This window comes from Siphateles boraxobius, unplaced genomic scaffold (assembly GCF_051911475.1).
Source record: "Siphateles boraxobius isolate OS27281-9 unplaced genomic scaffold, OSU_SipBor_1 46, whole genome shotgun sequence".
NCBI lineage: Eukaryota > Metazoa > Chordata > Actinopteri > Cypriniformes > Leuciscidae > Siphateles > Siphateles boraxobius.
The window spans coordinates 17155251-17183223 of record NW_027509097.1 but is presented as its reverse complement, the minus strand read 5'-3'; the positions used below and the strand labels follow the sequence as shown (position 1 = coordinate 17183223).

Below are 27973 nucleotides of genomic sequence, written 5' to 3'. Positions count from 1 at the left end.
GTTTTTGAAATGACACACCAGCTACTTAAAGGGACAGTAGTGACCTCGTTGACACGACTGTTTTATACCGCAGGTTTGATACTTTGTTACTAATGGTTATGTATCAGTTTGCCCTTTCAGACTATGAACTTAAGAACCAGACATTTTATATGTGACTTTGACCTTAAGGTAATTGCTTGAAAAGCATATGTCTGGGTGACCATGTAGCAAAAACAAATGAGGTGACTCAATCAAACATTTGCATATGATTGTAATTTATCACAAAGTCTCTAAATTTTTTTTGTTCATAATATATTTGCTGAACTGTTTCGTTAAACTGAAATACTACGATTATGCATTTACAGTTTTTACATGCTGCAGCTGTTATAACTACAAATACATATCATGACCTTAGACATCTATATTATTGCTCACAACATAACTGGACAGCAATGTGATTTTACTGGTTAGGTGACTGGTGTCACCGCTGCTTACTGTAAAAGGTAAACAAAGACAGATAACAAAAAAATCTGTTTCAGTCCCATAAAGGGCCTTTTTGGCCTTTTCAATCCTGTAAAATCTTTCTCTTAACGGCTGTGCTTTCAGAAGACAGATGCACAAACATTGCACCAGCAGCTGTTCGTGCCTGCAACTCATACATGTCATAATCATGGACCCATTCCACATTTCCCCAGCTCTGGATCTAAGACAAAACAGAACAGAATGTACAGTAATCATAAACATGGGGGAACTTGTACCATGCTAGAATCATTAAACATTTGGAACAAAAAAGAAACCACCATACCTGGTATTCTTCCTCAAGTCTGGACAGCAGAACCGCTTGTTCCACGCTTAGGTGTCTGTCAATCACCCCAAGGGACAAGATCAATGATTTCAGCTGGGTGATCACATACTCAAGCCCTGTAGGAACATTAGAAACGGCACTGTTCAAACAGGCCCATTCACATAAGATGCAAAAGCACCAAATATCTTTACCTGTCAGAGACCAAAAATTGTAGGAATGAAGGTGTTGACGAAATGTCTCCTTAGTCTCTTCTGGGATTTGAGGGCCCATAATATTGGAGGATGAACCAATGACTACATTGTATCTAAAAAATAACGAGATTTGTTCATACACCATTTATTGTGGCTATATATTTTGACATATTGGCTATATTTTTTTTTATTAAAACCTAATCTAGCCAAAATGTGTAAATAATCTAGCCTAAATAACTAAATATCACCTTTGTTCTATCCAGTCCATTACAGGCTCCCATTCATTTGTCTGCAGTTCCACAAGACCTGGAGGTTCTTCTACTCTGTAACTGCAAGCAAGGTAGATCTTATTTAATGAAATCATAATACTGTCAGCAGAAGTATTTAGAATAACTAATACCATTTACCTTTAATGCAATTTTGTGGCACAATAATGGCAGAGATGGTCTAGTAAGATATTGGTTTAATTTATTTAAATACCATCAAGTAATAAACCAGTGAACCTCACCAGATAGTGTCAGTCTCCAAAAACTTTAAAGCTGCTGAGATCATTTGTTCTTTAGTCCTTTGTGTTGGGTTATCAAGAGCTGTGTTGCAAAGTGTGGTCTATATGGACAGAAATAAATCTTATTAGCATATATACCATTTAAGCCAGTTCAATTGTTTTGTATATACAATATATATAAAATATCTTACTTTCTTCTATGCTTTATAGTTGCATTTAGCAGATTAGAGCTGGGCAATAATATAGTTCACATTTTGTGACAATATAAAAAAAATCAAGCAGTTGAAATCTGCTACATACTGTAGTATAAACTAACATGTGAAAAAGAAAGTACACCCTCATTAAATTCTATGGTTATACGTATCAGGACATAATAAATACAAATTATCTTAATTATTTTATTATTATTTAATTATTTTTAAATAATACTTAGTAGGTCCTAAAATTTGGTAAATAGAACCTCAGATGAATAACGACATATGACATATTACAGTGTGTCATTATTTAACAAAAACTAGGCCAAAATTGAGAAGCCATGTTTAAAATTAAAAAACTAAATTCACCCTTTACTGCTTCCATAGGAATTAAGAGAGTAAATAGCAACGAGGCGCAGCCAATCAAATACCCTCCCAGAGTTGCTGTCACAGCAACAAGTCTGTAAGCTCAAACCTGCTCAGGAGCAGGCATATTTCTTAAAGGTGATACTTAAAGTCTGTCCCAGCCACTGCCTCTTTCTTACAAGAGTACCCTATTGAACCAGGGACAATAGTAATAATAATAAATAATTTTAAAACAATATTATAATATTGTGTTGTGTAGTCCATCAGTGATTTTAGACAACTTAAACCAGATATTTTAATCAAATCCACAAATTTGTTAGGAAGAACCAAATTAGCCAGAGATCAGTTATCACGATTAGAAGATCTGGCACCTGTTCAACCATCTCTGATGTATTAAGAAAGGTACGAAGAATGGACCCCAAGTGTGTGTTTACACAACGCCAAGGAGGAATTGCAAAGGTTACAAAGGGTTTGTAAAGTTGCATCTGAACAAACCACAAGACCTCCGGAACCGAAGTCATCGGACAAGACCAAAGTGGAGATGTTTTGCCATAATGCACAGCGCCACATTTGGGGAAACCAAACAAAGTAATATCAGCACAAACACCTCTTTGAGTTGACTATGAGCTCCTCTGTATACCAAAGTATTCTAGAGTCAAATGTGAGCCCATCTGTCCAACAGCTAAAGCTTGGCTAAAATTGGGTCGTGCAACAGGACAATGATAAGAAGCACGTCAGCAAATCTAAAACAGAATGGCTGAAAAAGAAGAATCAAGGTGTTTCACTGGCCCAGTCAAAGTCCAGACCTCAACCTGATTGAAATGCTGTGGAGAGCTGTGCATAAACAGATGCCCACAAACCTCAATGAACTGAAGCAAAGTTGTAAAGAAAAGTGGGACAAAATTCTTCCACAACGATGTGAGAGACTGATATAGTCATACAGAAAACAATTACTTCCAAGTTATTGCTGCTAAAGGTGGTTCGACATCATATCATATGGTGCACTTAGTTTTTCACACATGGGTTCTCCATTTTGGCTTTATTTTTGTCAAATAAATAATGACAATGTAATAATAGTATGTCATGTTGTTATTCATCTGAGGTCATATTTACCTAATTTTAAGATCTGCTAAAGACAAGATGATGTATATGTCCTGATACATAAAACCAAAGGATTCAAAGAGGGTGTGCTTTCTTTTTAACGACTGTATATTTAAACTGCTTTATGTGATTGACAGTCATTATGTATTACGAATACAGTTGAATTTTATATGCAACTTTGAATACATCACTGGTTGAAAATATAGTTAATATATAATATTTTTAAATAATACATAATTTAGAAACTTTAACGTTTAATAATAATGGCCTACTAGGTGCATGGTGTAAAACTTCAGTGTTTCCTTCTGAACGTCCCACTCTGTTGCAACAGCTATGGCAAGAGCTTCATTGGGAACTGTGAACAGCTTTCCACCTGGAGTCTTCAGCTTTCGCTTGTCAAGGTTTATTTCAAACAAACCCCCTGTAGACAACACAAAGACTATTTTCAAACAGGCAAACAATTTTTCTCTTGTTGAAAAACTACGTTTATTATTTTTAAGTTGCAGATGTGTGTTGCTATGCTTAAATAACGCTCACCATCTACTTGAGATATCGAGACATTCTCGTAGAACTTCTTTCTTTCTGCAAAACACGAAGAACAAGAGATCATGCATCAATATATTAGGTTTGTCCTTATAGGCTATACATCTATGTAATGATGATCTTACCCGTTATGGCACTGGCATATTTTGCCTTCTGTAGGTGTGTTGATAATCTAGGAACATGATGCCCTTGAGGAAATGGCCAAACGACCTGGCCAAATTGTCTGTGATACCTACAAATATTCCGTAACATCATATATTTTAAACTCTATGTATTCGCATTAACGTAATAGTTCGACTGTGATCAAATTCAGTCAAGGTTAGAAAGCTGGATCAGCCGTTGAAGCTAATTTGACAAACCATCGTTCCTGTTTCAGGAATAATATAAAGGCACACGATTTAGTATAATTAATGTTATTTAATAAATATAAAATACTCTGTGACTGTCACAGCATGCAGCAACGTGAAACCAAAGCGTGAAGCTGATGACTGTGACCTACTTAAGGAAGGACCGTAAAGGACAATTCAAAATAAAAGTCTCAGCAGCTCCACCTGTAGACTACAGGGATTTCTATTATTTATTTCAGGGGCGTAGAATTTAGTAGGGACGATAGGGACGTGTCCCTACCAATATCCAGTGACACTGATTTGTCCCTAGCAATAATTTCGATCAAAATGCTAATATTTTTATATATAACCACTGTTGCCAGTGTGTTTTGCGTAGTTCTTATTTTATTTAACCAGGAAACATCTAATTTAGATAAAAATCTCTTATAAGAGCGTTCTGAGAAAAATGCGCAAATCCTGGAACAATCCTGGAGTCCCGCCTCCTGAACACACATTGCTAAACTGATTGGCTTTGTGTTTTCTTTCTAACTTGTGAGAGGCTGTAGCTACATTTGATTGTGCGAAGCGGCAATGCACCTCGAAGGAAACCTCCTCGATGCGGTAAACTAGTGAGTAATCTACAGTTCTGTGCACAAACATACGGGGCAAATCGCGTCAAATGATTCGGGGACAGCTCCGTTTTTACAATATAATGTGTGACAATCGCAGGATAAGTGGCAAACATGTCGTTAGTGTGTGTGTGTGTGTGTGTGTGTTTGTGTGCGCGCGCGCGCAAAGAGCACTGAAAACATCACGGAGTAAACATCACTTAAATATCATAATAATGATCAGTTTTCCAAAAAAAAGGAAGAAAAGAAAGAAATTACCCAGAAGGACAGGATTTTCGTATATAGAGATCGCTAAGACATGTGACCAACTGGGCGGCAACGTCATCAGAACGCAAAGAATTCTGGGTATGTTTGGCCCGTTTACATCGGTTTACATGGGCTGGCATAGCAGGCTAGTGTTCTGGCATGAAAAAATAAATAAAAATAGCGTGAAAAACAGAATATAATCCTACAAAATGCAGAGGGCTAAAGAAAACATTGTCGGACCATACCAGAAAACTGTCGTCCGTTCAAAAGTATGCTAAAGATTTAAGCACCACACTCCTCGCTCTCTCTCATCTATCTGCATGCAATCGCAATTCATGTCAAGATTGCAATGCTGGAGTGTGTGCGTGTGTGTTTGTGCGCCCGCGAGAGAGAGAGGCGCGGGCGCGATCGAACTGTGTGTGTTTGTGTGTGAGAGAGAGAGAGAGAGAGAGAGAGAGAGAGGCGCGATCGAACAGTGGAAACATAAAACATACTCCCTCATTTTGTTCATAGAGGTTATCATTCAACTGCAAAGTGTTTACTTATATTTGTGTAACTTACACTCGCAATAAAACACAACATTGTGCTTTTGTCACACTCTAAACTCTTGTCAAGCTGTAACATACAACTGTCACCCAACCAAACACAGTTTTAAAAGCAACATCCAACCCCATTTCAAAACAGTCTGTGGGTTACATCTTTTGGACATTAATCATATCGCATTGGTTTTTATTTCTTTTCTTCAGAGCAGTTACATATTCTACATTGATTAAAAAAAATCAGATGTGTTTTTAATGGTAGTATAATTTTATACGAAAATCAATTATTTACCATTCAGATGAGAATAAAGTTAGGGTTCATTAAAATTAAGGAAAACAAATATATTGATCCGTTCTTAAAGGATAATTCAGGTATTTAGCACTTTGAGTCTATTTTCTAGTTTGTTTTGGATGAACTAAGTTAAAGTAGTGGGTAGAATTTTGACGATGGGTCCTGTCTCGACTTTTTGAATCTTTTAGAATCGCCTCTGACCGCTTCAGAGTGAGTGTCTACGAGCATACACAAACATGTCCTTAAAACAACCCGTAATGTTCGTTTTCAAAACTGTGCAAGAAGGACTATTGCAGTTTATAACACAGCAGGTAGACGGCATCTTGAACACTGCGTTCTTCCCTCCATGCAATCAAGTCTGGCGCCTTCTGTTTGTGCCGCGGATTCCCAAAATGCTTTGCGTTCACCACTGGTAATACGTCACAATGACGTCACATTAGCAATCTCTATTGCCATTTTTGTAGGGACAAAGACAGAATGTCCACACAAAGATGACAATTTCCGAAATCCTTGTGGATTTTTTTTTTGAAAACAGCTTATAAATCATACTAAGTTTTTTGTTTGTTGAAAATGCAGAAAGTTATCTGTGCTAGGGTTAGTGTAGGGGGATAGAATACACTTTGTACAGTATAAATCATTACGACTATGGAAAGTCCACATTAAACATGAAAACACAAAATTGTTTGGTCTGTTGAAATGAGAAGTCTGTTTGATCAAGTTGAAACCCTTGTCATCCCAGTCTCAGCTGAAGCTGAAATAAGTTTCATTGCTCTTAGGAGACTGAAAACATGGTTCAGAACAATGGCACAAGTTGTTGTGTGTTATGTCCAACAGGACAAACTGGACAGTAAGGATGTGAAAACAAATATGCTAAAAGTTAATTTCTGTTAACGGGATAGTTTCCTTAAAAAGTGAAAATTCTGTCATCATTAAGTTGTTTCAGACCAGTTTCTTTCTTCTGCTGACCACAAAAGAAGTTATTTTGAACAATGTTGGTAACTAGACAGTTCATGGGCCCCATTGACTTCCATAGTATTTTTTTTTTTCTTACTATGGTTGTCAATGGGGTCCATCAACTGTCTAGTTACCAACATTCTTCAAAATATCTTCCTTATTGTTCAGTAGAAGAAGGAAATTTATAAGGGTTTAAAACAACTTGTGGGAGAGACCGAATTTTCATGTTGGTGAACTATTCCCTTAACTATCCCTTTAATGACAGATACAGACATGTGTTTGCCTTCTTCAAAAAGCAAGGAACAAGACCGCATTGCACTATTGCACTGCACTATGAATGGAGGAAAGTTCAGTCTCTGTTAAACTCCCTTCTTGTCTTTAATATTTGTCCTAACATTACAGAATTCATTAACGTATTGTTAAGGTCAATATAGACTAAAAACCTTAATATTATCCTATTAATTTCCTGATTCCCCAGCTTCTGGGAATGTCCCCACCAATCTCAAAACCAAACCTACGCCCTTGATTTATTTAACACCGATTCCACCTAAATCTGATACAAATGAACGTCTTAAGAAAAAAAAATGTTTTGTCCATTTGCAGACAATCGAATATAGTGACTTCGTATGCCATTCTTTTAATAAAAATATTTTTACATAGACGTGTACTATTTTTAATAGATAGGCCTAAATTACTAGATTACGTTTGCTTGATTTCTTATTTTATGAATGCCTTCTGAGGATCAAACATTTGAATGAGTAAGAGAGAAAGAATAAAATCCGAGTAATCATACATTATTCTGGAAAAAGCGGAAAAAAATATTTTTATTAATAATAATACTCATTTATTTATAATATTTATAAACGTTTTATTTTTCCGCTCTTATCGACATCTTTAATTTGGCAGTGGTAGTGACCTAAAGTTTCAATGCAACAGAAAATCTTCCATTAACACTAACCAATCAGCCTGGCGTTACTTATTTAAGTGAAAAGTTTGCGCGAATTGACCCTTCGCTAAGCCACGCCCTAAAACCGCCACTGGCCAATCGTGTCTTAGCAACCGGTACTAGGCGCGGGATGTAGGTCTGTGGTGGCAAGCTTTCGAGCGAGGGAAACATGCCGAAGCGTTGTGCTTATGGATTCTGCAAATCTGATACCCGGTATCCTAAAAGTTTGGATGGGGGAGTGGAATTTTTTTCCTTCCCGAAAATCTAAAAGCCAAGGGGAGAAATTATGTGTGTGGATCAGCAGTCTAAGTGTCGACAGGATTAACAAAAACACGTATTCCTTGGAAGTTGGAAATAATTACGGTTCTTTGTTCATAATGCACATGTTTTAACGTAAAATAAGAAATTTAAAGACAAGACTCACTGACATACTTTAAAATATATTTCAGCATTTAACCGGCGGCCTACTGTCGACCCTGACTGAGTAATTTTAACCCAATCCGATCACGGGTCTCCCGGTGTTAGTGTTATTCCACAGGATTTATGGATAAACTGTTTGATTTATAATTATTAGATTAGTTTCACATTTCACTTACCCTGCTGTGCACGAACATAGCTGTTCCTCAATTTGTGTGTTTCCCATTTGAATGGTCAGCGTATGAGGCGGCGGCTGTTGCGACTATAGGCTTTAGCTTAAATTTTTATGAAATTATTCTCTAATCGGTTGCATATTATGTCGTGGATATATCCCTCGAATGCATACTGCAGTCCCTTTTGTCTTGCTCTCTCTGATATTTCACATGTTAGCCAAAAATTCCAAATGATCTCATTGGGAATATCTGACTCCGGTGCATACACACTGTAAAAGACGTACTAGACGCAACAGCTTGACAGGCGTATAGCAACAGTAACTAAGGAGGGCGGGGCTTAGCGAAGGGTCAATTGGACATCAGCTATTTAAAGTCCCCGTGAACCGGAAGTTGCAAACGACTTTTCTCCAGTGTTGTGACGTATTTCCAAGTGAAACGGAATATTGAAATGAGGGCAGGGTTATACTTTAGCGCTCCTCCTCTCCATCTCTGCTCATAGCAGACTTACGGTTTGAGGGGAGTGTTAAAGCGTTTTCAACCCAAGCCGTCAAACTGACGTCTTCAGAAAAGGAATGCCATTCCAGACCGGAAGTAACTTTTCAGATTTTGATTAAAGATTGCCACGGCAAAACATTTTTTTCTGTTTATTAAATTGCACAGATTAATTGTTCACCACAAGACTAGTAATATGCGCTAACAAAGTCAATAGGTTCAATTTTGATTTCATAGGGACTTTATAGTGTAAATTGCAGGTTAAATTTTTCATGAAGATAATGCAATGTGCTTATTAAACATAAAGATAAGAACCGCCCACCATTGTTTTGTATGTTTTTTTTATACCAAAATGCTGAATATGATATGAAAAGTTGGTACTTTTTACACTCCCTCTTCCTTCCACTAGGCTGGGCGTGATGTCATAAAAGGGACACCAAGCCTAGAGTTACCGGTAGTCTAACGGCAAGTAGGCTAGCAGTTATATTGGAGGAGACCTAACTCAGCAAGCAAAAATGGTGTTGATGAAATAACCCAATTGTAAACATACTCGTGTGTGCTGGCTATGAGATTACCGTGATTCTGCCTGAAATTAGTGTAAACTTTTCGCAAATCAAACGGGTTCAGGCATGCGTCATAACCAGGATGCTGCGTGAGGCATGTCAGATTAATGGATTATTTGATGATAATTTTTACTTTTCACACCGTTTTAAAAATAAAAACAGACAGAACAGTATACAGTACTCATAACTTCGAATTTTATTATAATTGTATTTCATTCAATAATGTCATTTTTACTTGTTATATCAAGTGTGATAATAGCTAAAATATCAAAATATGCTCCCCATACACATTTTAAACGAAATAACGATGTCATAATATTGTGAGATTTACACCATTATGGAAAAAATAGAGAATGAATCGACATTCTCTGTGATCGATTCGCGCTTGGGTAGCATTTTTTGACAAGGCAGCACAAATCGTCTGAACACCGGTCGCGGCTCGAGCTGCTCCACTAAACTCCAAAACGCGTTCACTTCACGGCAGCACATACTCTCCACTGCTGAGTCCATTGGGTGGCATAGCCCACACAAACACCTGTCAAACACAGCGGTAGGGACATCGATCTCTTTTTTTCTTTCTGACAACGAGCATCGCTAATTAGTTGCGATTTAGCACACGCAATATCGCATTCTGTCTGCAGATGCCAGTAAAAGCGCCATTGTGCCTGTGCAGTGTGTGCATCTCTACAGCTCTGATTAGGACTACTAACACCATGTAAGTAAATAATGTCTTCAGTTGTTGTCCCTCGCTATTCTACATGAAAACAAGATTTTGAAAAGATTTTGGCCTGTTCCCTAATGTTGTCCGGTTTAGCACCAGGTTAACCTAGGCTAGTTCTAGTTACTCACCATGACACCTGGCCAACCCTCCACTCATTTTCCTCACACCAAGCATTGATAACTCTTTGAGTATGTTTCCGTTTGTGCCAAAAATCAGTCGACAGCTTTGTGCTTTGTACCATTCATTTGTCCTTGTCAACAGTCATTGTCTAGTTGTTCGAAAAAATTGGTATATGTTGATGTGTGTGCTCCAGTGGCGTAGCCACGGGTGTGCCAGGGTAACACACTAAAAATGAATGCAGAATTATTTTTTATAGTCTTAATAAATTTTTTTTTACTAAACTTGGGGTATTGTTGATTACTTACAATATTTTTTTTAAATCAACAATTTCAAGCGCAAGTTAAAAATATTTAAACTGACCCCTTGTTTCCATGGTGACGCATCATGATTGTCACGTGACACAGCGCAGCCCAATAACTGACAGATGTATCGCTATTCGCTTTTATTTAGTTTTTCCTTTTTTATTCAAAATATTCACAAACTTTCAACTTTCATGTCAACTATCTGATATTCCAATTCTTTGTTTAAAAACCTTTATAAATGATCTTGATATAACAAGATGAGCGCCGCAGTTCAGAGAGTCCTGTCAGCCGGATTTACAGCACCTGAATTCATCAGTTTCTCCCGAAATACACGAAAGTAAGTGGCCGTTGAACTGGGAGAAGAATAGAGTAAACTTTATAGTTCCACTATGTGTGTCTGATATATTAAATAAAACACATCGGCAAATAACATTTGAATAGATTGTTATTGCTGCTTCCATAGACATCAGTGTATATTTTCAAACTCCAAATGTATTTTGTACTTTACTAGTGCTTATGTGTATTTAAATGTCAAACCTAAAATAAACATTATGTGTTTGAAAACAATGCATATTAGTTGTGATATCCGTCTTTGACTCAGCGCCAGCCAACGCGCGAAAGCAGTTTGAATCTTGTAGTTCTGTGACGTCACTGAACATTCTACATCATACTCTCAGGAGCACAGAAATAAAAATCGAATATACGGTGCCATAATGCTCAAAAGTTTCAAATTTAATTTACATTTTAAATTATTTTCGTTAAAAAAAATATCTGCCGACATTCGGACTGCCAACCAATCAGCAAACAGCAGCTGACTGTGACCCCAGCATCTCCTCAGAAATGTTTGCCGCGCATATAAACAACAGAATTTTTGACTACACATTGCTTGCTAGCAATATGTCGCAGAGCTTCCTGCTTAATTTCTTTAGCAAAAAACCAAGGCTTGATGGACAGCCGGACACAAGGACTAACGTTACACCTGATGAGGATGTTTCTCCCTCCCCGGGCCCAACATCAACAGGTTTGACATCAACTCCTCCTGCACTGCTGGCTACGGAAAAAAATATTAAATCAGAAGACACCGAAATGGCCTCCATCTCAGAGCTTAAGCCTACAAACCCTTCCGCAGTAGATGAGCCTGCATGTCAGCCAAAACTGTGTGCTTTTCCAGTCACGCAAACAGTCAGTGGAAAGAGGAGGAATTTTTCTGCTAAGTGGTATGACCGGTACACTTGGTTAGAGTACAGTATCACAATGGATGCTGTTTTTTGCCATTCCTGTCGCCACTTTAACACTGATGCCAAGGAGGACAGATTCAGCAAAGCAGGACTGAGAGACTGGGGGCATCTTGGTCAGTTTTGTATAAAACATGATGCCAGTAAAGCCCATGCTGCTGCTGTGGCCCGACACAAAGGTTTCATGGAGATAAAAAGGGCCGGAAAAGGTGACATCATGCATCAGGTAACAAAAGATGCACAGGGGCATTTTACTTACCTGATTGATAACTTTGACATGTGCCCGGTTTCTTTCATTGACATTTTGCTTTTCTGTGCGAAACAAGGGATTGCACTGCATAGTCACAAGGCAGACACAGAAAGCCTGAACAGAGGAAACTTTTTTGAGTTGTTTAAAGTGCTTTGTCAATATGTCCCCGAGATAAAACGACGCCTTGATGAGCTTCCAGCTAATGCAAAAATGATGAGCCCAGATATTCAAAACGACCTCCTTGAAACTGCACCATCACTTCTCCGACGAAAAATCAGAGCAGAATTGCATGCAGAGGCTGACACCTATTATGCCGTTTTAGCTGATGAGTACAAGTACCTCTCGAAGAAGGAACTAATTGCTGTCTGTGTGAGGTATATATTTGATGGCAATCTAAGAGAGAGAGCTGTCTGATTTGTGGCAACAGATGATATGACATCCTCTGGCATCGCTAGCAAAATTTTGGAAGTACTGGAACCGCTGCTGCTGGATCCTGAATTGTGTGTGGGTTTCAGTTTTGACGGAGCGGCAGTCATGTCAGGTGGGAGAGCTGGGGGGCAGATGCTCCTAAAAAACGTTCCCCCATGCAGTGTATGTACACTGCCACTCACACCGCCTGAATCTTGTTCTTTAAACAGCCTCAAAAGTGTCTCCAACTGTGGTCACTTTTTTTGATGTTATAAATCACTGCATCATTTCATGACCGGAGCCAACAGACACGCACGGTTTCTACAGATTCAAAGTTGATTCAGATTTGAGTTGAGTCTTGACTTTGTACTACAGCATATTGGAAACACTGAGTAGGTTTGCAGAAGGCTCAGGCCAGACCAAAATAGATGCAGAGTCTCTTTTGCAACAAATACAGACCAAGAGGTTAATCTTTCTCCTTGTTGCATTTTCTAAGCTGTTCAGTGCAAGTGAATTTGCGACAAAAGGCATACAGTCCCCATCTGTTTCTGTTACTGACTGTGTCCACTTGATTGAGGGCTTAAAAGAAACTTTTACTACATTTAGGATTATCTCAGATGGGGAATTTGAGAGAATCATTGGGCTTACTGATGACGTCATGAAAAAAAAACGATGTGCACAACTGGGACATAGTGGGTGCACATAAAAAAAAATTACCTGCCAGGCTTTCCGACTCGCATGTGACCTCTACAGTGGGCAGGTGTGCGCCCATTAGGAGTGACTTGGATTTGCAATCCTTGTGGATTTCCATTCTTGACAGACAGCGAATGGAACTTAACAACCGTTTTCAGAGTGACTTCTATGGATTAATGAAGACTGCTGCCTCCTTGCTGCCCGGATCTGACGGGTTTGGTCAGATGGAAATATTACAGGTACTGAGTAAGCACTATGGACTTGGAGTGGAAGATCCTGAATTTACAGTATTTGTGCAACTCCTCAAACGAAGGTGAATGGGGGTCACCTGTACCCATCCTTAATTGAAGTCTTAGACTCATGTGACAAGGACATTTTCCCCAACATGAACAGTTTACTGCGTGTTTTGATCGCATTGCCTGTTACAAGCTGTTCTCTAGAGCGCTTGTTTTCAGCAGTGAACCGAATCAAATTCAGCAACAGATCAACCATGCTCACAGAAAGACTAAATAGCCTCTCGTTGCTGACATTTGAATGAGAACACGCTGAGACATTGGATCTAGATGATATAATTGATGCATTCAAGGCCAGGCCACACAGTCTCTCCCTTTAACCAGCTAACAGGCACTATGTTATGACTATGTTGTTGGCAATCCTGAGTGTAATGTATAGTTATATTTTATATAGTTTTATGGTTATGTGGGGCATGGTTATATGGTTCTGGTTAATAATTTTGCACAGTAATCTGCCAATAAATGTGACACACCCAGTTTTTCAGATGCACACCCAGTCTCTCTTTTCTGGCTACGCTACTGGTGTGCTCTTTGTTTACGTCGATTTGATCTGTTGTCTTTACTGTATTGATCCTCTTTTTTCAGACATATTTGTGTATGTTGATGTGTATGTTCTTTGTTTATGTCGATTTGTTCTGTTGTCTGACATCTTGTTCTGTCGTCCCTACTTGAACTGTAGATATAGCCTACTGTCGTCCTGTTCAGTCATCTTAACTGTCCTCCTGTTCAGTCGTGTTCAGTCATCTTAACTGTCGTCCTTGTTCAGTCGTGTTCAGTCATCTTAACTGTCCTTCAGTTCAGTTCAATCATCTTAACTGTCGTCCTGTTCAGTCATCATAACTGTCGTCTTGTTCAGTCATCTTAACTGTCGTCTTATTCAGTCATCGTAACTGTCGTCTTATTCAGTCATCGTAACTGTCGTCTTATTCAGTCATCTTAACTGTCGTCTTATTCAGTCATCTTAACTGCCGTTCTGTTCAGTCATCTTAACTGTCGTTCTGTTCAGTCATCATAACTGTCCTTCAGTTCAGTTCAATCATCTTAACTGTCGTCCTGTTCAATCATCTTAACTGTCGTCTTATTCAGTCATCTTAACTGTCGTCTTCTTCAGTCATCTTAACTGTCGTCTTGTTCAGTCATCTTAACTGTTGTCCTGTTCAGTCATCATAACTGTCGTCTTGTTCAGTCATCTTAACTGTCGTCCTGTTCAGTCATCATACTGTCGTCTTATTCAATCATCTTAACTGTCGTTCTGTTCAGTCATCATAACTGTCCTTCAGTTCAGCTCAATCATCTTAACTGTCGTCCTGTTCAGTCATCTTAACTGTCGTCTTATTCAGTCATCTTAACTGTCGTCTTGTTCAGTCATCTTAACTGTCGTCTTGTTCAGTCATCTTAACTGTCGTCTTGTTCAGTCATCTTAACTGTCGTCCTGTTCAGTCATTATAACTGTCGTCTTATTCAGTCATCTTAACTGTCGTCCTATTCGGTCATCTTAACTGTCGTCCTTTTTCAGTCATCTTAACTGTCCTTCAGTTCAGTTCAATCATCTTAACTGTCGTCTTATTCAGTCATCTTAACTGTCGTCTTATTCAGTCATCTTAACTGTCGTCTTATTCAGTCATCTTAACTGTCGTCTTGCTCTGTTCATCCTTACTATCGTTAATATAATGTGCTTAACTTAAGCAATAATTTTAATAAGTGTTGTGTTCTCTATTGCATTGCTATAATGTTCATGTCCACTAGGTGACACTGAAATGTTTACATGTAAAACTGATGAAAGAGAAGGAAAAAAGTTAAAAAAAGAAATTCTAAGCTACTACTCGCGTCTGTCTGTTTTATATACATTCATCCTTCAATATAACAAGTGGCGACGAGGATGTTAAGATGGCCCTGCTCTCTCTACAACCCCCAGTAGCATTCCTGGAATGCCCAGGTGAACCAAAACTGTCCTTTGATGCGTGGGAGAAGTTATTTCAGAACTACCTGCTTGCGATCGGCAGAGAAGACTTTTCTGCCGAGAGAAAGAGAGCACTGTTGACACACTGTTTAGGAACAGAAGGGCAACGAATCTACAATACACTGCCTCTTACCGCTGATACCGGTAGGGGGTTTCATACTGGTTGGGGGGGTTAGCTTTATTTTTTTCCTTAGATATTTTGGGGTTAAGATTTATATTATAATATTTTTTGTTGTTTAGGTTAAGTAAAAGTACATTTCTTTTTGGAATAAGTTTTTAGGTAGGTTTTGCTGTTATTTTTAGTTTATGTAGTAGTGTTGTTGTTAGTCTTCCCTTGTGTGTCAAAATTGGTTTGATCAGCCAATATATAAGTCCCCTTTGTTTCTTTTGTTGAAGGTCAGTTGTATTTTTGTGTTTCTTATGTTCAGAGCTTTAGTTACTGTCTGTTTATTTTGACCTCTTTTATGGGCCCAAAACTTTATTTTTATTTTGTTGTCCCAATTTTTGGGAAATAAAAATCCTTATTTTTGAACTTCCCTTGTGACTCCTCTTGCTTAACTGCTTGGTCCCTCACATATGGTGGCAGCGGTGGGACTAGCCAGTTGAGGAGTACAGGTTTTTTTTTTTTTTTCTCTCCTCTCCGCAATCTTAGTTTTCTCCTCCATTTTGGGGAAGTATGCGAGGAGGGAGAGTGACAAGAGGCGGCCGGACAGAGAATAAGAAGACTGAGTCAAACCATATAGAGAGAGGACACCGGGCGGAAGGTGAGGACGCAATGGAAGGTGAAGCACTAAATGGAGCACCAAGTGGGGAGGATGAAGATGGCAGAGAGCCAACGCTGAGTGACCTGGCTGGGATCATGCGGTCATTTATGGGTCAACAGGAGACCAGGGAAGCAAAATTGAGAGAGGAAGCTAACCGCCAGGAGTACCAGTTCAAAGCACTACAGCATCAATTTCGCCTTCTGCAGCAGGAGGTGAAGGTTCGCACATCTCCAGTACCAGAGCCTGCTTCCACAGTGCCAGATCCCTCTGAAGACTATGATTTGAATGTGAATCATCCAAAGGCCCAAGCCTCACCCTCTATAGAGTCGATCCACCCCACCATGTCTGCAGCAGGTGAGTTTCGATCTTTTCATGAGCCTAGACTAGAAAAATTAACAGAAAATGATGATGTGGAACATTTTCTAATTACCTTTGAGAGAATTGCAGTAGAATGTCGGTGGCCAAAGATGGACTGGGTTTTTCGTCTCCTCCCACTGCTGACGGGTAAGGCCAGAGGAGCCTATGTGCATATGGATATAGATGATGCTTATGTATATGATAAAGTGAAAACAACAATTCTGAAAAAATATGATATTAACCCTGAGACCTACAGGCAGAGGTTCAGATCCCTCTATGTGGAACCTGAGGGAAGCCCCAAGGAGCTGTATGTGAGGCTTAAAGAGCTGTATGTAAAGTGGATCCAACTGCAAGGTAAAACACTTCATGAAATTAGTGAAATCCTGATCATATGAACAATACTTGAGAATGCTGTCCCCTGAGCTTCAGGTTTGCGTAAAGGAGCATGGGCCGAAATCTGCTGCTGAAGCTGCCACACTTGCTGATGTGTTTGTTGCTGCCCGGAAAAAAGGCCAGCCGTGGAGTAGTATGGGTGGGAAGGCTGGTAAGGATGGCCAACGGCCCATACCGCCTCAGTACCAACAGAGGTCGGCGCCAGGAGTGGGTAAGCCTCCCGTGAAGGAGAACCAATATACACCACTTAGAGCTCCTAGCAGAACACCCATTTTCTACTTGTGTAGACAGGAAGGTCATGTTAAACCAATGTGCCCGAAGAATCCAGCCAGGCTGACCCAGATGTGTTTTACTTCACGCCAGAGTGCTAATCCTGAACCCAAAGGTAACCACACCATGAAAATGGCCTGGGTTAAAATCAATGGGGAAATCCACAGAGCCCTGATTGACACTGGCAGCACTCAGACCCTTGTACAGAGAGAATATGTACCAGCTAATGCTATCTGTACCCTTGAGACGGTCCCTATTTGCTGTGTACATGGCAATGAGAAGCATTACCCCACTGCCGATATTTATCTGGAGATAGAGGGACAGATGTATCTGTTAAATGTGGGAGTTGCGGATCACTTACCTTTCCCTGTAGTTATGGGTGAAGATCTGCCAGTACTCTATGACTTGATAAAGCCGGTGCAAAGTTGTAATGTGGTCACTAGAGCACAAGCTAAGCAGGTGGACGCAGACTCCATAGCCCTTAGTGCCTGAGGCAAGACAAATTTCAGGGCACGGCTATACAACCACCGGCTGAGACTACTCCAGACATGCCCCTGGGTTTTCAAATACCTACAGATATAATGCAAATGCAGGAAAATGATCCAACTTTGTCTACCCTTTTTCAGAGAGCACGAGGAAGGAAGCAGGAGACTAAGACTAATGGTGAGCAAAATGAGTATGTACTACAGAACGGTGTTCTTTACCATCAGAATGGCCAGGTGAAGCAGCTTGTGGTCCCACAGGTGGCCCGAGAAATAGTACTTACCTTGGGTCACTCCATTCCCTGGGCTGGCCACTTAGGGAAACATAAGCTCGTACAGCTCGTATTAAGCGCCATTTCTACTGGCCAGGTTTACAAACTGACGTCGCCCAGTTCTGTAGAAGCTGCTCTCAGTGCCAAAAGACATCAATGAAAAGTCCCTCCAAAGCTCCACTTCAACCTCTCCCAGTTACAAGCATCCCCTTTGAGCGTCTTGGGATGGACATTGTTGGTCCGGTGGAGAAAAGCAAAACAGGAAACCGCTTCATGTTGGTAGTAACCGACTATGCAACCAAATATCCAGAAGTATTCCCATTGAAATCAGTTAAAGCAAAAACCGTGGCTTCTTCCTTGGTGCATTTGTTCTCAAGAGTTGGTTTCCCTTGTGAAATTTTAACAGACCAAGGCACTAATTTCATGTCTAAACTTTTGAAACAGGTTTACCAACTTCTTGGCATAAAGAGTGTACGTACTACGCCCTACCACCCACAAACAGATGGGCTGACAGAGCGGTTCAATCAGACCCTCAAGCAAATGCTCCGTAAGTTTGTGAATGAGACTGGATCTGACTGGGATCACTGGCTTCCCTACCTCCTCTTTGCATACAGGGAGGTACCTCAGGCTTCCACAGGTTTTTCCCCTTTTGAACTACTCTATGGTCATGAGGTGAGGGGTCCTCTGGCCTTTTTGAGGGACACTTGGGCAGGAGATCAGGGGAAGGAAGGGACCATTAATGTTATCTCCTATGTTGTCAAGATGAGAGAGAAACTGCAGCGAATGGGTGAACTAGCCCAGACACACATGCTGGAGGCCCAAAAGTACCAAAAGACTTGGTATGACAAGGCAGCTCGACAGAGAGGCTTTCAACTGGGTCAGAAACTCTTGGTTATGGTGCCTACCAGTGACAGTAAGCTCCTTGCAAAATGGCAGGGGCCCTTTGAGGTGAAGAAAAAGTTGGGGCCCACTACCTATCAGGTCTCCACTCCAGGGCATCAGCGTTCTAGCCGGTTGCTTCATGTGAACCTCCTTAAGGAGTGGGTCCCAAGAGCAGAGGTGTTCCTGATTCAGGCTGTAAAGGAAGAAGAGGAGGCAGATGACCAGTACCTGCCCTTACCAGTGTCCACAGAGCTTGATGTAAGCCATCTGTCAAAGGAACAGCAGTCTCAGGTACAAACTCTACTTCACTCTGACATATTTCAAGAATATCCAGGGCGCACGAACCTGGTTGAACATGACATTGTATTAAAACCTGATGCAACAGTAAGACGTATGAGTTACAGAATACCAGAGCGCCTTCTGGTGTCCCTGAAGAAGGAAATTGACCTCATGCTGTCTCTGAGGATAATTCAGCGATCTAAGAGTGAGTGGTGCAATCCCGTGGTGCTGGTTCCAAAGAAGGATGGGACAATAAGGTTTTGTATCGATTTCAGGTATTTAAACTCAATTTCAAAGTTTGATTCCTACCCCACCCCACGAATTGATGATCTCATTGACCGCCTTGGAAAAGCAAAGTATCTAACCACCATTGACCTCTGTAAGGGTTACTGGCAAGTGCCCCTAACCCAGCAGTCTCAGGAACTGACAGCCTTCCGAACTCCTTGGGGGCTTTTCCAGTTTACGGTGTTACCATTTGGGCTGCATGGGGCTCCAGCAACGTTTCAAAGACTAATGGACCAGGTTCTCCATGGATTGTCTCAGTTTTCCTGTGCATACCTTGATGATATTGTCATCTACAGCACAACTTGGGAGGAACATGTGGGGCATCTTAAAGTGGTCTCTGACCGCCTACGTTCTGCCGGCTTGACAATCAATCCAACTAAATGTGTCCTGGCCAAGAAGGAAACTGAGTACCTGGGTTTTACCATTGGAGGTGGGTTAATTAAACCTCAGGTTCAAAAGATCCATGCAATTGAGTCATGTCCTCTCCCACAGACCAGGAAGCACTTAAGATCTTTCCTGGGGATGGCTGGCTTCTAGCATCGGTTCATCCCCAACTTCTCAGCCAGGGCTGCTCTACTAACGGATAAGACAGGCTCAAGATGTCCCAACCAAGTCCAGTGGACGGGGGAGGCAGTGGCAGCTTTCAAGGACATTCAAAAATCTCTGAGTAAAAGCCCTGTTTTACATAGCCCGAACTTTGAGAAGGGTAAGGAGAGGGGTAGCTTTATTTTTTTCCTAAGATATTTTGGGGTTGAGATTTATATTATGTATATTATTATACTTTTATGGGCCCAAAACTTTATTTTATTTTGTTGTCCCAATTTTTGGGAAATAAAAATCCTTATTTTTGAACTTCCCTTGTGACTCCTCTTGCTTAACTGCTTGGTCCCTCACAAGGATGATGGTGGATACAGGGTCTGGTGCATCAATTCTACCGCAACACATTCAAAGAATACTTCAGCTCATGTGTTCTGACACCACCGAAAGTGCAGCTTTTGACGTACTCAAAGGAAAACATACCTGTGTGTGGTTCTCTGAGACTGAATGTGACATATTATTGAAAGACTTTTGCTGGTGAGTTTAACATTGTCAAAGCAGGAACTCCTCTCATTGGACGTGACTTATGTAAAGCACTGGACATTGAGATTAAACGTGGTAGCTTGATTGAACCTGCTACTCACTGTGCAATGCTTCAACCATCAAACACTTCACTAGTTTCTGCTGATAGTCCTGTTTCCATACCAACTGTCGCTGGATTTGGATGTGCTAAAAATTTCACACACAAAGTGAAGATCCGCTCTGGAGTTAAGCCTGTACAACAAAAACTCCGTCACTTACCTTTATCAGTGCGAGCAGCAGTGTCAAACGAACTCAAGATGCTGGAGGAGAATAGCATAATTGAGAAGATTGATTCATCGGAGTGGGTTTCTCCTATCGTGGTAACAAAACGAAAGAACAACACAATTCGCATGTGTGTTGATTTACGAGAACCTAACAAGGCTGTGGTACAAGACAGTCATCCTCTACCACTGATCGAAGACATACTGTCGGAATTGCATGGATCAGTGATATTCTCTTCTCTTGACCTCAAAAATGCATACCATCAAGTACAATTACACGAGCAGAGTAGAGGACTTACTGCTTTCATTACCCATGAAGGCCTATATCAGTTTTGTAGAGTACCATATGGACTGTCTTCGGCACCATCTGCTTTTCAACGAATGATGACCATTATCTTAACAGGCCTTGACGGTGTACAGTGTTACTTGGAACGATGTGATTGTCCATGGTGCATCTGAAGTCATTCATAATGCAAATCTCAAAGCTGTTCTGCACAGGATTAGTGAAGCTGGGTTGAAACTAAATACAGAAAAGTGTAAGTTCAACTTGACGACACTTAGCTTTCTTGGATACAGACTCTCAGCTGATGGCCTGCATGCAGATGATACTCATGTCACTGCAATTACAAATGCACCCCCTCCTACTGATGCAACTAAACTACGGTCGTTTCTGGGTCTTAGTACCTGGTACAGTAAGTTGGTGCCTGCCTATGCTACTCTGGTTGACCCAATGAGAGCCTTACTTCGTAAAGAGTGTGAATTCCACTGGACTACTGCAGCACAAGAAAGTTTTGATCGAGTCAAACAGGCAATAGTGAATAGTCCTGCTCTTTCCTTATTCAACCCCAATCACAGCACAATTCTCTCATGTGACGCCTCAGACTATGGGGTGGGTGCTGTCTTGACTCAGCTGGATGACCCTGGAACAGAAAGAACCATTGCTTTTGCCTCACATTCCTTGTCTGAGGCTGAACGAAAATACTCCATCGTCGAGAAGGAAACACTGTCATGTGTCTGGGCTGCAGAGAAATGGCGTACATGGCTGTAGGGAAGAAAATTTTTACTACGCACAGACCATATAGCTCTTACTACTCTTCTCATGAGTAAAGGGAATAGTCGAGCTGGGTTACGTGTTGCTAGATGGTCTGCACGTTTAATGGAGTTTGACTACAATGTTGAATACAGGCCTGGTCCATTGAACAGTGTTGCTGATTGCTTATCAAGATTGCCGCTCACTAACAATGAACAGGACTTTGCGGAAACCATTGAGTCTGTTGCTCTGATTTCATTTGCTTCCAGCACAATCACCAAGGAAGATTTCCAGTCTGCATGCGACAACTGCCCAGTGTTCGCTAAACTGTGTACATATCTACAGACACGTTGGCCAAAGAACATGAAGAATGTTGATCCGGACGTACAGGGATACTTTCCTGTCCGACATGAGCTCGCTGTCGTGGATGGATGTATTGTCAGAGGAACATACCGTCTCTTGGTACCCGAGTCACTACAGAAGAAACTTATAGAACTGGCACATGAATCACATCAAGGCATGGTTCGTACAAAGCAAAGACTTAGGCAATTGTACTGGTGGCCAAAGATGGACAACCAGACGGAAGCCCTGATACGCAACTGTCAGAGGTGCAAACAAAACGAAAAGTCTGCTGTGACTCATGATGCTCCTCTCAACCCTGTTGAATTGCCTTCTGCTGCATGGGAAAAGGTCGCTATTGACATTGTCGGACCATTCGAAACTGCACCGTTAGCCTGCAGATATGCAATTACGCTTGTGGATTACTTCAGCAAATGGCCAGAGGTCGCTTTTGCGCCTAGAGTTGACACGTCTGCTGTTAAACAGTTCCTGATTACTGTTTTTACTAGAGAAGGAAATCCAAAGGAGTTGGTCTCAGACAATGGGCCTCAGTTTATCTCCGCTGAGTTTTCTGAGTTTCTGAGAGAGAGAAACATACGTCATTTCAGATCTGCTGTTTATTATCCACGTGCGTATGGAGAAGTCAAGAGGTTCAACAGAGTTCTGAAAGATTGCCTACAAACTGCTTCAATTCAACGAGAACCTTGGAAGATGTTCACTCAAACATTTTTGATGGACTATCGAAGTACTCCTCATGCTACTACAGGAGTTACACCATCTGAGTTACTCCATGGTAGATGTATGAGAACCAAGTTACAAATCATGGACTTTCCGGTAAGAGAAACTGACAGAAATGCGATACGAGAACATGTGAAAATGAAACAAAACAAGGTTAAACTTTACACTGATGCCAGGAGAAATGCAAAAACTTCAAGATTCCGACCTGGTGATCTAGTTCGAGTTAAGAAACCTTGGATGGTAAAGAAGGGTGACCGGAAGTTCACACAATCGAAAGCTGTGGTACAGAAGAAAGGGGAAGATTCTTACCTGCTTGATGATGGTAAGGTGTGGAATGCCTCACGTCTTGCTGAAATGCCGAAATCAAGAGAAAGTGTTACTCCTACTGAGGTGCAACATGGAACAACAACAAGTCCGTTGAATAGGTCTGTTAGAGTTCGACAACAACCCGTCTGGACCAAGGACTATGTTTTAGATATGTAAGGAAATTAAGAACTTGATATAGCAGAGGTGATACTTGAATGAAAAAGGCACGAAAAGTTAAAACCAGTTATTTCGTTGTTTTAAAATATTAGTTTATTCTTGATTTTTTTTTATCTCTGTTGTGATATACAGCTGGATTCTTTCTTAAAAGGGGAAGATGTTGTGTTCTCTATTGCATTGCTATAATGTTCATGTCCACAACGTCGTGGGGGTCTACCTCGAGGTCGAGGAGCAGGTTTGTCAGGGTGTTGTTCGTGGAAGGCAGTGAGTAGCATGGGATCAAGGATGTCCTTACGAGGTATCCAACACCTCTCTTCCGGTCCATAATTTTCCCAGTCAACCAGATACTCGAGTAGACCACCCCGACGTCGGGAGTCCAGGATCTCTCTTACAGCGAAGATGGATTCTGTTTCAATGGGGAGTACCGGAGGATTTTCATCTTGTGCTAGATCTGTAGAGGGGACTGGAACAGGTGAGTGATGGGGCTTCAGGAGGGAAACATGGAATGAGGGGTGGATGCGGTAGTGACTTGGCAGACGGAGCTGGTAGGTAACTGGATTGATTTGTCTTGTTATGGGAAACGGACCGATGTATCTTGGACTTAACTTGCGACAGGGTAGTCTCAACCGGATATCTTTTGTTGAGAGCCAAAACAATTGTCCAGGTTGGTATTCGGGGGTGTTGCTTCGGTGAGCGTCTGCAAAGTGACTGTGGCGGTTTATGGCTTGTTGGAGGTGATGGTGAGCTTGGTTCCATATTCTCTCACTGTCCCGGAACCAGGCGTTAACTGCTGGGACTTCTGAGGGTTCCCCGGACCACGGGAACAGTGGAGGTTGGTAACCCAGAATGCATTGGAACGGAGTCAGGTTGGTGGAGGTTTGTCTAAGGGAATTTTGGGCATACTCTGCCCACACGAGGTAACGACTCCAGAGGTGCTGATTGGCATGGCAGAAAGTTCGGAGGAAACGGCTGACGTCCTGGATCTTTCGTTCTGCCTGACCATTAGCCTGTGGGTGATACCCTGAAGTGAGACTTACGGTGACATTCATCAGTGCAAAGAAGGCTCGCCAAACTTTTGAAATGAATTGAGGCCCCCTATCTGATACAATGTCCTCTGGGAGGCCGAAATTCCGGAAGACATGTTCCATTAAAAGTTCTGCGGTTGCAAATGCTGTGGGTAAGTTTCTCAGGGGAATCAGCTTACACGCTTTCGAAAAGTGGTCGACGGCCACCAGGATGCAGGTGTTCTCTTCGGAGGGTGGAAGATCAGTCACAAAATCCACCCCAATATGCGACCAGGGTCTTTGGGGAACGGGTAGAGGCATGAGTTTTCCTGCGGGCAAATGACGAGGGTTTTTGTTCATTGCACATAGGATGCACCCCTGGATGAATGATTTGACGTCTCGGAGCATGTTGGGCCACCAGTAGCAGTTTTGGAGAGTGGAGCAGGTTTTGGTGACTCCTGGGTGACCCGTACCAACGGAGGAGTGCGCCGAGGAGATAAGTGATATACGGAATTCATCGGGTACGTAGATTTTCCCAGCTGGGCATTCCGTAGGACTGGGTTGGTTTCGAGACTATTCCATCAGTTGTTCGTTTAAGTCCCACTGAATGGGATTGACAAAGATTTTCTCTGGCAAGATGTTCTCGGGTTCTTCATGGTGAGTTTCAGGAGCATGGAGACGAGACAGAGCATCCGCTCGGACGTTCTTGGAGCCTGGACGATAGGAGATCTGGAAGTGAAATCGAGTGAAGAAAAGCGCCCATCTAGCCTGGCGTGGATTGAGTCGTTTTGCTTCTTTCAGATACTGTAGGTTCTTATGGTCGTTGAGAACCAGGAACGGGTGTTTGGCGCCCTCCAACCAGTGTCGCCATTCTTCAAGCGCAAGTTTTACCGCCAGGAGTTCCCGATTGCCGATATCATAGTTTACTTCGGCGGGTGATAACTTGTGGGAGAAGAACGCACATGGCATAGGTTTGGGTGACAAATTGGAATACTGAGACAACACTGCTCCTACTCCAGTGGTGGAGGCATCGACTTCTACGATGAACATCTCTTCGGGATTAGGATGTCGGAGTAGAGGGGCAGTGGTGAAGGCGGTTTTCAAAGACTGGAATGCGTGGTCGGCTTCCTCAGTCCAGAGCAGCGTTTTTGGCTTTCCCTTTAGGAGTGACGTTAGAGGAGCTGTTAGCAGGCTGTACTGGTGAACGAACCTCCGATAAAAGTTGGCAAAGCCAAGGAATCTTTGCAATTCTTTTACCGTCTGTGGGGTTGGCCAGGAAGTGATCGCCTTGGTCTTGCGATCGTCCATCTGTACTCCTCTTTCACTGAGTTGATAGCCTAGGAAATCGACTGAAGTTTGGTGAAATGAGCATTTTTCTGCTTTTAGGAACAAAGAGAACTCACGTAGCCGTTGGAGGACTAAGGAGACGTGTCGTTGGTGTTCCACTGGATCCTTGGAATAGATTAAAATGTCATCGATGTAGATTATTACGAATCGGTTCAGATAATCTCGGAATACCTCGTCCATAAAGCTTTGAAAGATGGAAGGAGCGTTGACCAGTCCATACGGCATAACCAAATATTCGTAGTGGCCAGCAGGGGTGATGAACGCGGTTTTCCATTCGTCGCCTTCTCGAATTCGGATGAGGTTATATGCGCTCCTCAAGTCCAGTTTAGTGAACATCTTGGCCTCACGCAGTTGCTCCAGTGAGGAAGGAACCAACGGTAGTGGATAGCTGAACTTCACGGTTATTCTGTTCAGGGTTCGATAGTCGATACAAGGACGTAGTCCGCCATCCTTCTTAGGAACAAAGAAAAGCTGGCAGCAGCAGGTGACGTGGAGGAACGGATATACCCCTGTTTCAGAGCCTCTTCAATGTACTGTTGCATGGCTTTCTGTTCGGGAATAGACAGGGAGTAGATTCGTCCCTTAGGAATGGGTTCTCCTGGAACAAGGTCGATGAGGGGGTAATTTAGCAGCCTCGACAGGATTGAACACATCTGCAAACGAGGAATAACAGGTAGGTATGGAAACGGACAGACTCTCAGTGGGGCTTTCGATGGAGGTTGAGTTTACTGGGACAATGTTAGGTGCATCAACGATGGATGTGGTCGCCAACTCGGCAGTTCTGGATGCACACTTACACCCCCAGTTCAGGATCTTACCAGATGACCAGTTGATATTGGGTTGATGTCGAATCAACCCAATATCCCAGAATTACCCAGAATTAGATCAGTCTGACTGTTCTCTAATATGAAAGGTTCAAAAAGTTCGTGATGTGTATTTTCGACACCCAGGATGATGGGTTTAATCTGAGCTGTGACATACCCCTTATTTATGGTTTCACCCGTCACTGCATGGATGGAGTATGGTCTGGCGGTGGCTGATTTCTCGAGCTGGAGTTTTTGGCAGAGCCGTCCGGAAATGAAGTTTCCTGCCGACCCGGAGTCCACTATGGCTGTGGCAGAAACATAGAAAGTCGTGGATTTTAAGATCACTGAAATAGTTAGTGGGGCTGATACCGAATCGGCCGTAAAGACAGAACTCACAAGCATTCTGGGGGGTCGAGTCGGACATGACTGACGAAAGTGTCCTCCCATTCCACAATACAAACATAACCTGAGTTCACGGCGCCGGGCACGTTCCGCTGGGGACAGTCGGTAAGTATCCAATTGCATCTTTTCTCCATCTGCTTCGGGCGGAGCTTCCGTGGGATACTGAGAATTACTAGTGGGTCGGCGATTTTCTAGATAACAGCCCTGAGATCGTTGATGCACACGGAGAGCTTGTTGGATAAATTTTTCAACACCCAGACTGTCATCATATATCGCCATTTGCAGACGGAGAGCAGGATTCAGACCACGTCGGTAAACAGAAATGAGCGCCTTCTCGTTCCACACACTTGCAGAGGCTAAAGTGCGAAATTCCAACGAATACTCAGAAACCGATCTTCGACCTTGGTATAGTTGCAGTAGTTTGTCACTGGTGGAAGAATCATCAACTGGTCGTCCGAAAACTTCTTTAAAATGGTCTACAAACCCTTGTACCGATGAGGTTGTAGTGGACTCCTGTAACCACATGGTTTCAGCCCATCTCAAAGCAGCCCCGGATAACTGTTGGCTGATAAAAGCGATTTTCGATCTTTCTGTGGGATATAACTGATTTTGCTGTTCCAGAGCGAGCGAACACTGAAGCAGGAACCCGTTGCAATCCTCCGCCCGTCCGGAGAATGGCGCTGGACGTGATGCTTGGTTAGCGAAGCATATCATCGAAGAAGTGGAGTCTGCGGAAGTGCTGAGCGTAGACTGACCGGAATTTTGAACAGCGGCTGTAGACTGTACAGGGTTATCACCATGGCGGGTAGCTTCCATCGCGCTGTTTCACTTTTCTGTTCTGGTCAAGCCTTCTGTCAGGATACAGGCACAGAGGCGGAGGTAAGTGAAAGCAAACGTGAGTTTATTTACAGTGATATATGTGCAGAGACAAAGTTCATGTGCAGGTGCGTTGACGATCACGTCGTGCAGAGGATCCCAGGTGAGCAGACCCTTCTTCAGAGAGTTGGACGTGGGTAGACAATGTCCAGTGATACGAATACTTTTCTGTTTCAGATCCAGGGAGGAACAGGGAGATCTCGGTGGACACGTGGAGCACTTGGATTCAAATGGCAGGACTCGGGAAACAGGGAACCAGACTGGAATACTGGAGACAGCAAGACAGGGAGACAAAGGTGAGTATATTCAGGGGTGAGTATCGTTACGTGATGGATCTTCGTTGGCAGACTTGGAAACTTCGGGAAATCGTGGGTAACGGTC

At 42.0% G+C, this 27973-nt stretch overlaps 2 protein-coding genes across 2 annotated transcripts in view; one reads left to right on the top strand and one right to left on the bottom strand.

Annotated features, from left to right (window-relative positions):
- shisa9a (shisa family member 9a) overlaps positions 1-27973 on the top strand; it is a 736130-nt gene that overhangs the window by 200593 nt on the left and 507564 nt on the right. The gene's annotated exons all lie outside the window — the stretch shown is intronic.
- On the bottom strand, positions 238-4189 carry atpaf2 (ATP synthase mitochondrial F1 complex assembly factor 2). Its single transcript, XM_077201148.1, has 8 exons — positions 3810-4189; positions 3679-3723; positions 3414-3562; positions 1484-1581; positions 1224-1304; positions 976-1088; positions 785-900; positions 238-682 (listed from the first exon to the last, which is right to left on the bottom strand). The coding sequence occupies exons 1-8, from the start codon at positions 3937-3939 to the stop codon at positions 545-547; spliced, it is 870 nt and encodes a 289-aa protein (XP_077057263.1). The 5' UTR covers positions 3940-4189; the 3' UTR covers positions 238-544.

Excerpts from the sequence above, each read along its gene's own strand:
- atpaf2 (XM_077201148.1), bottom strand. The coding sequence starts at position 3,939 with ATGATGTTACGGAATATTTGTAGGTATCACAGACAATTTGGCCAGGTC. Across the intron at positions 1,305-1,483 it reads TTGGAGACTGACACTATCTG|TTACAGAGTAGAAGAACCTC; the intron begins GTGAGGTTCACT and ends CCTTGCTTGCAG. Across the intron at positions 901-975 it reads CAATTTTTGGTCTCTGACAG|GGCTTGAGTATGTGATCACC; the intron begins GTAAAGATATTT and ends ATGTTCCTACAG.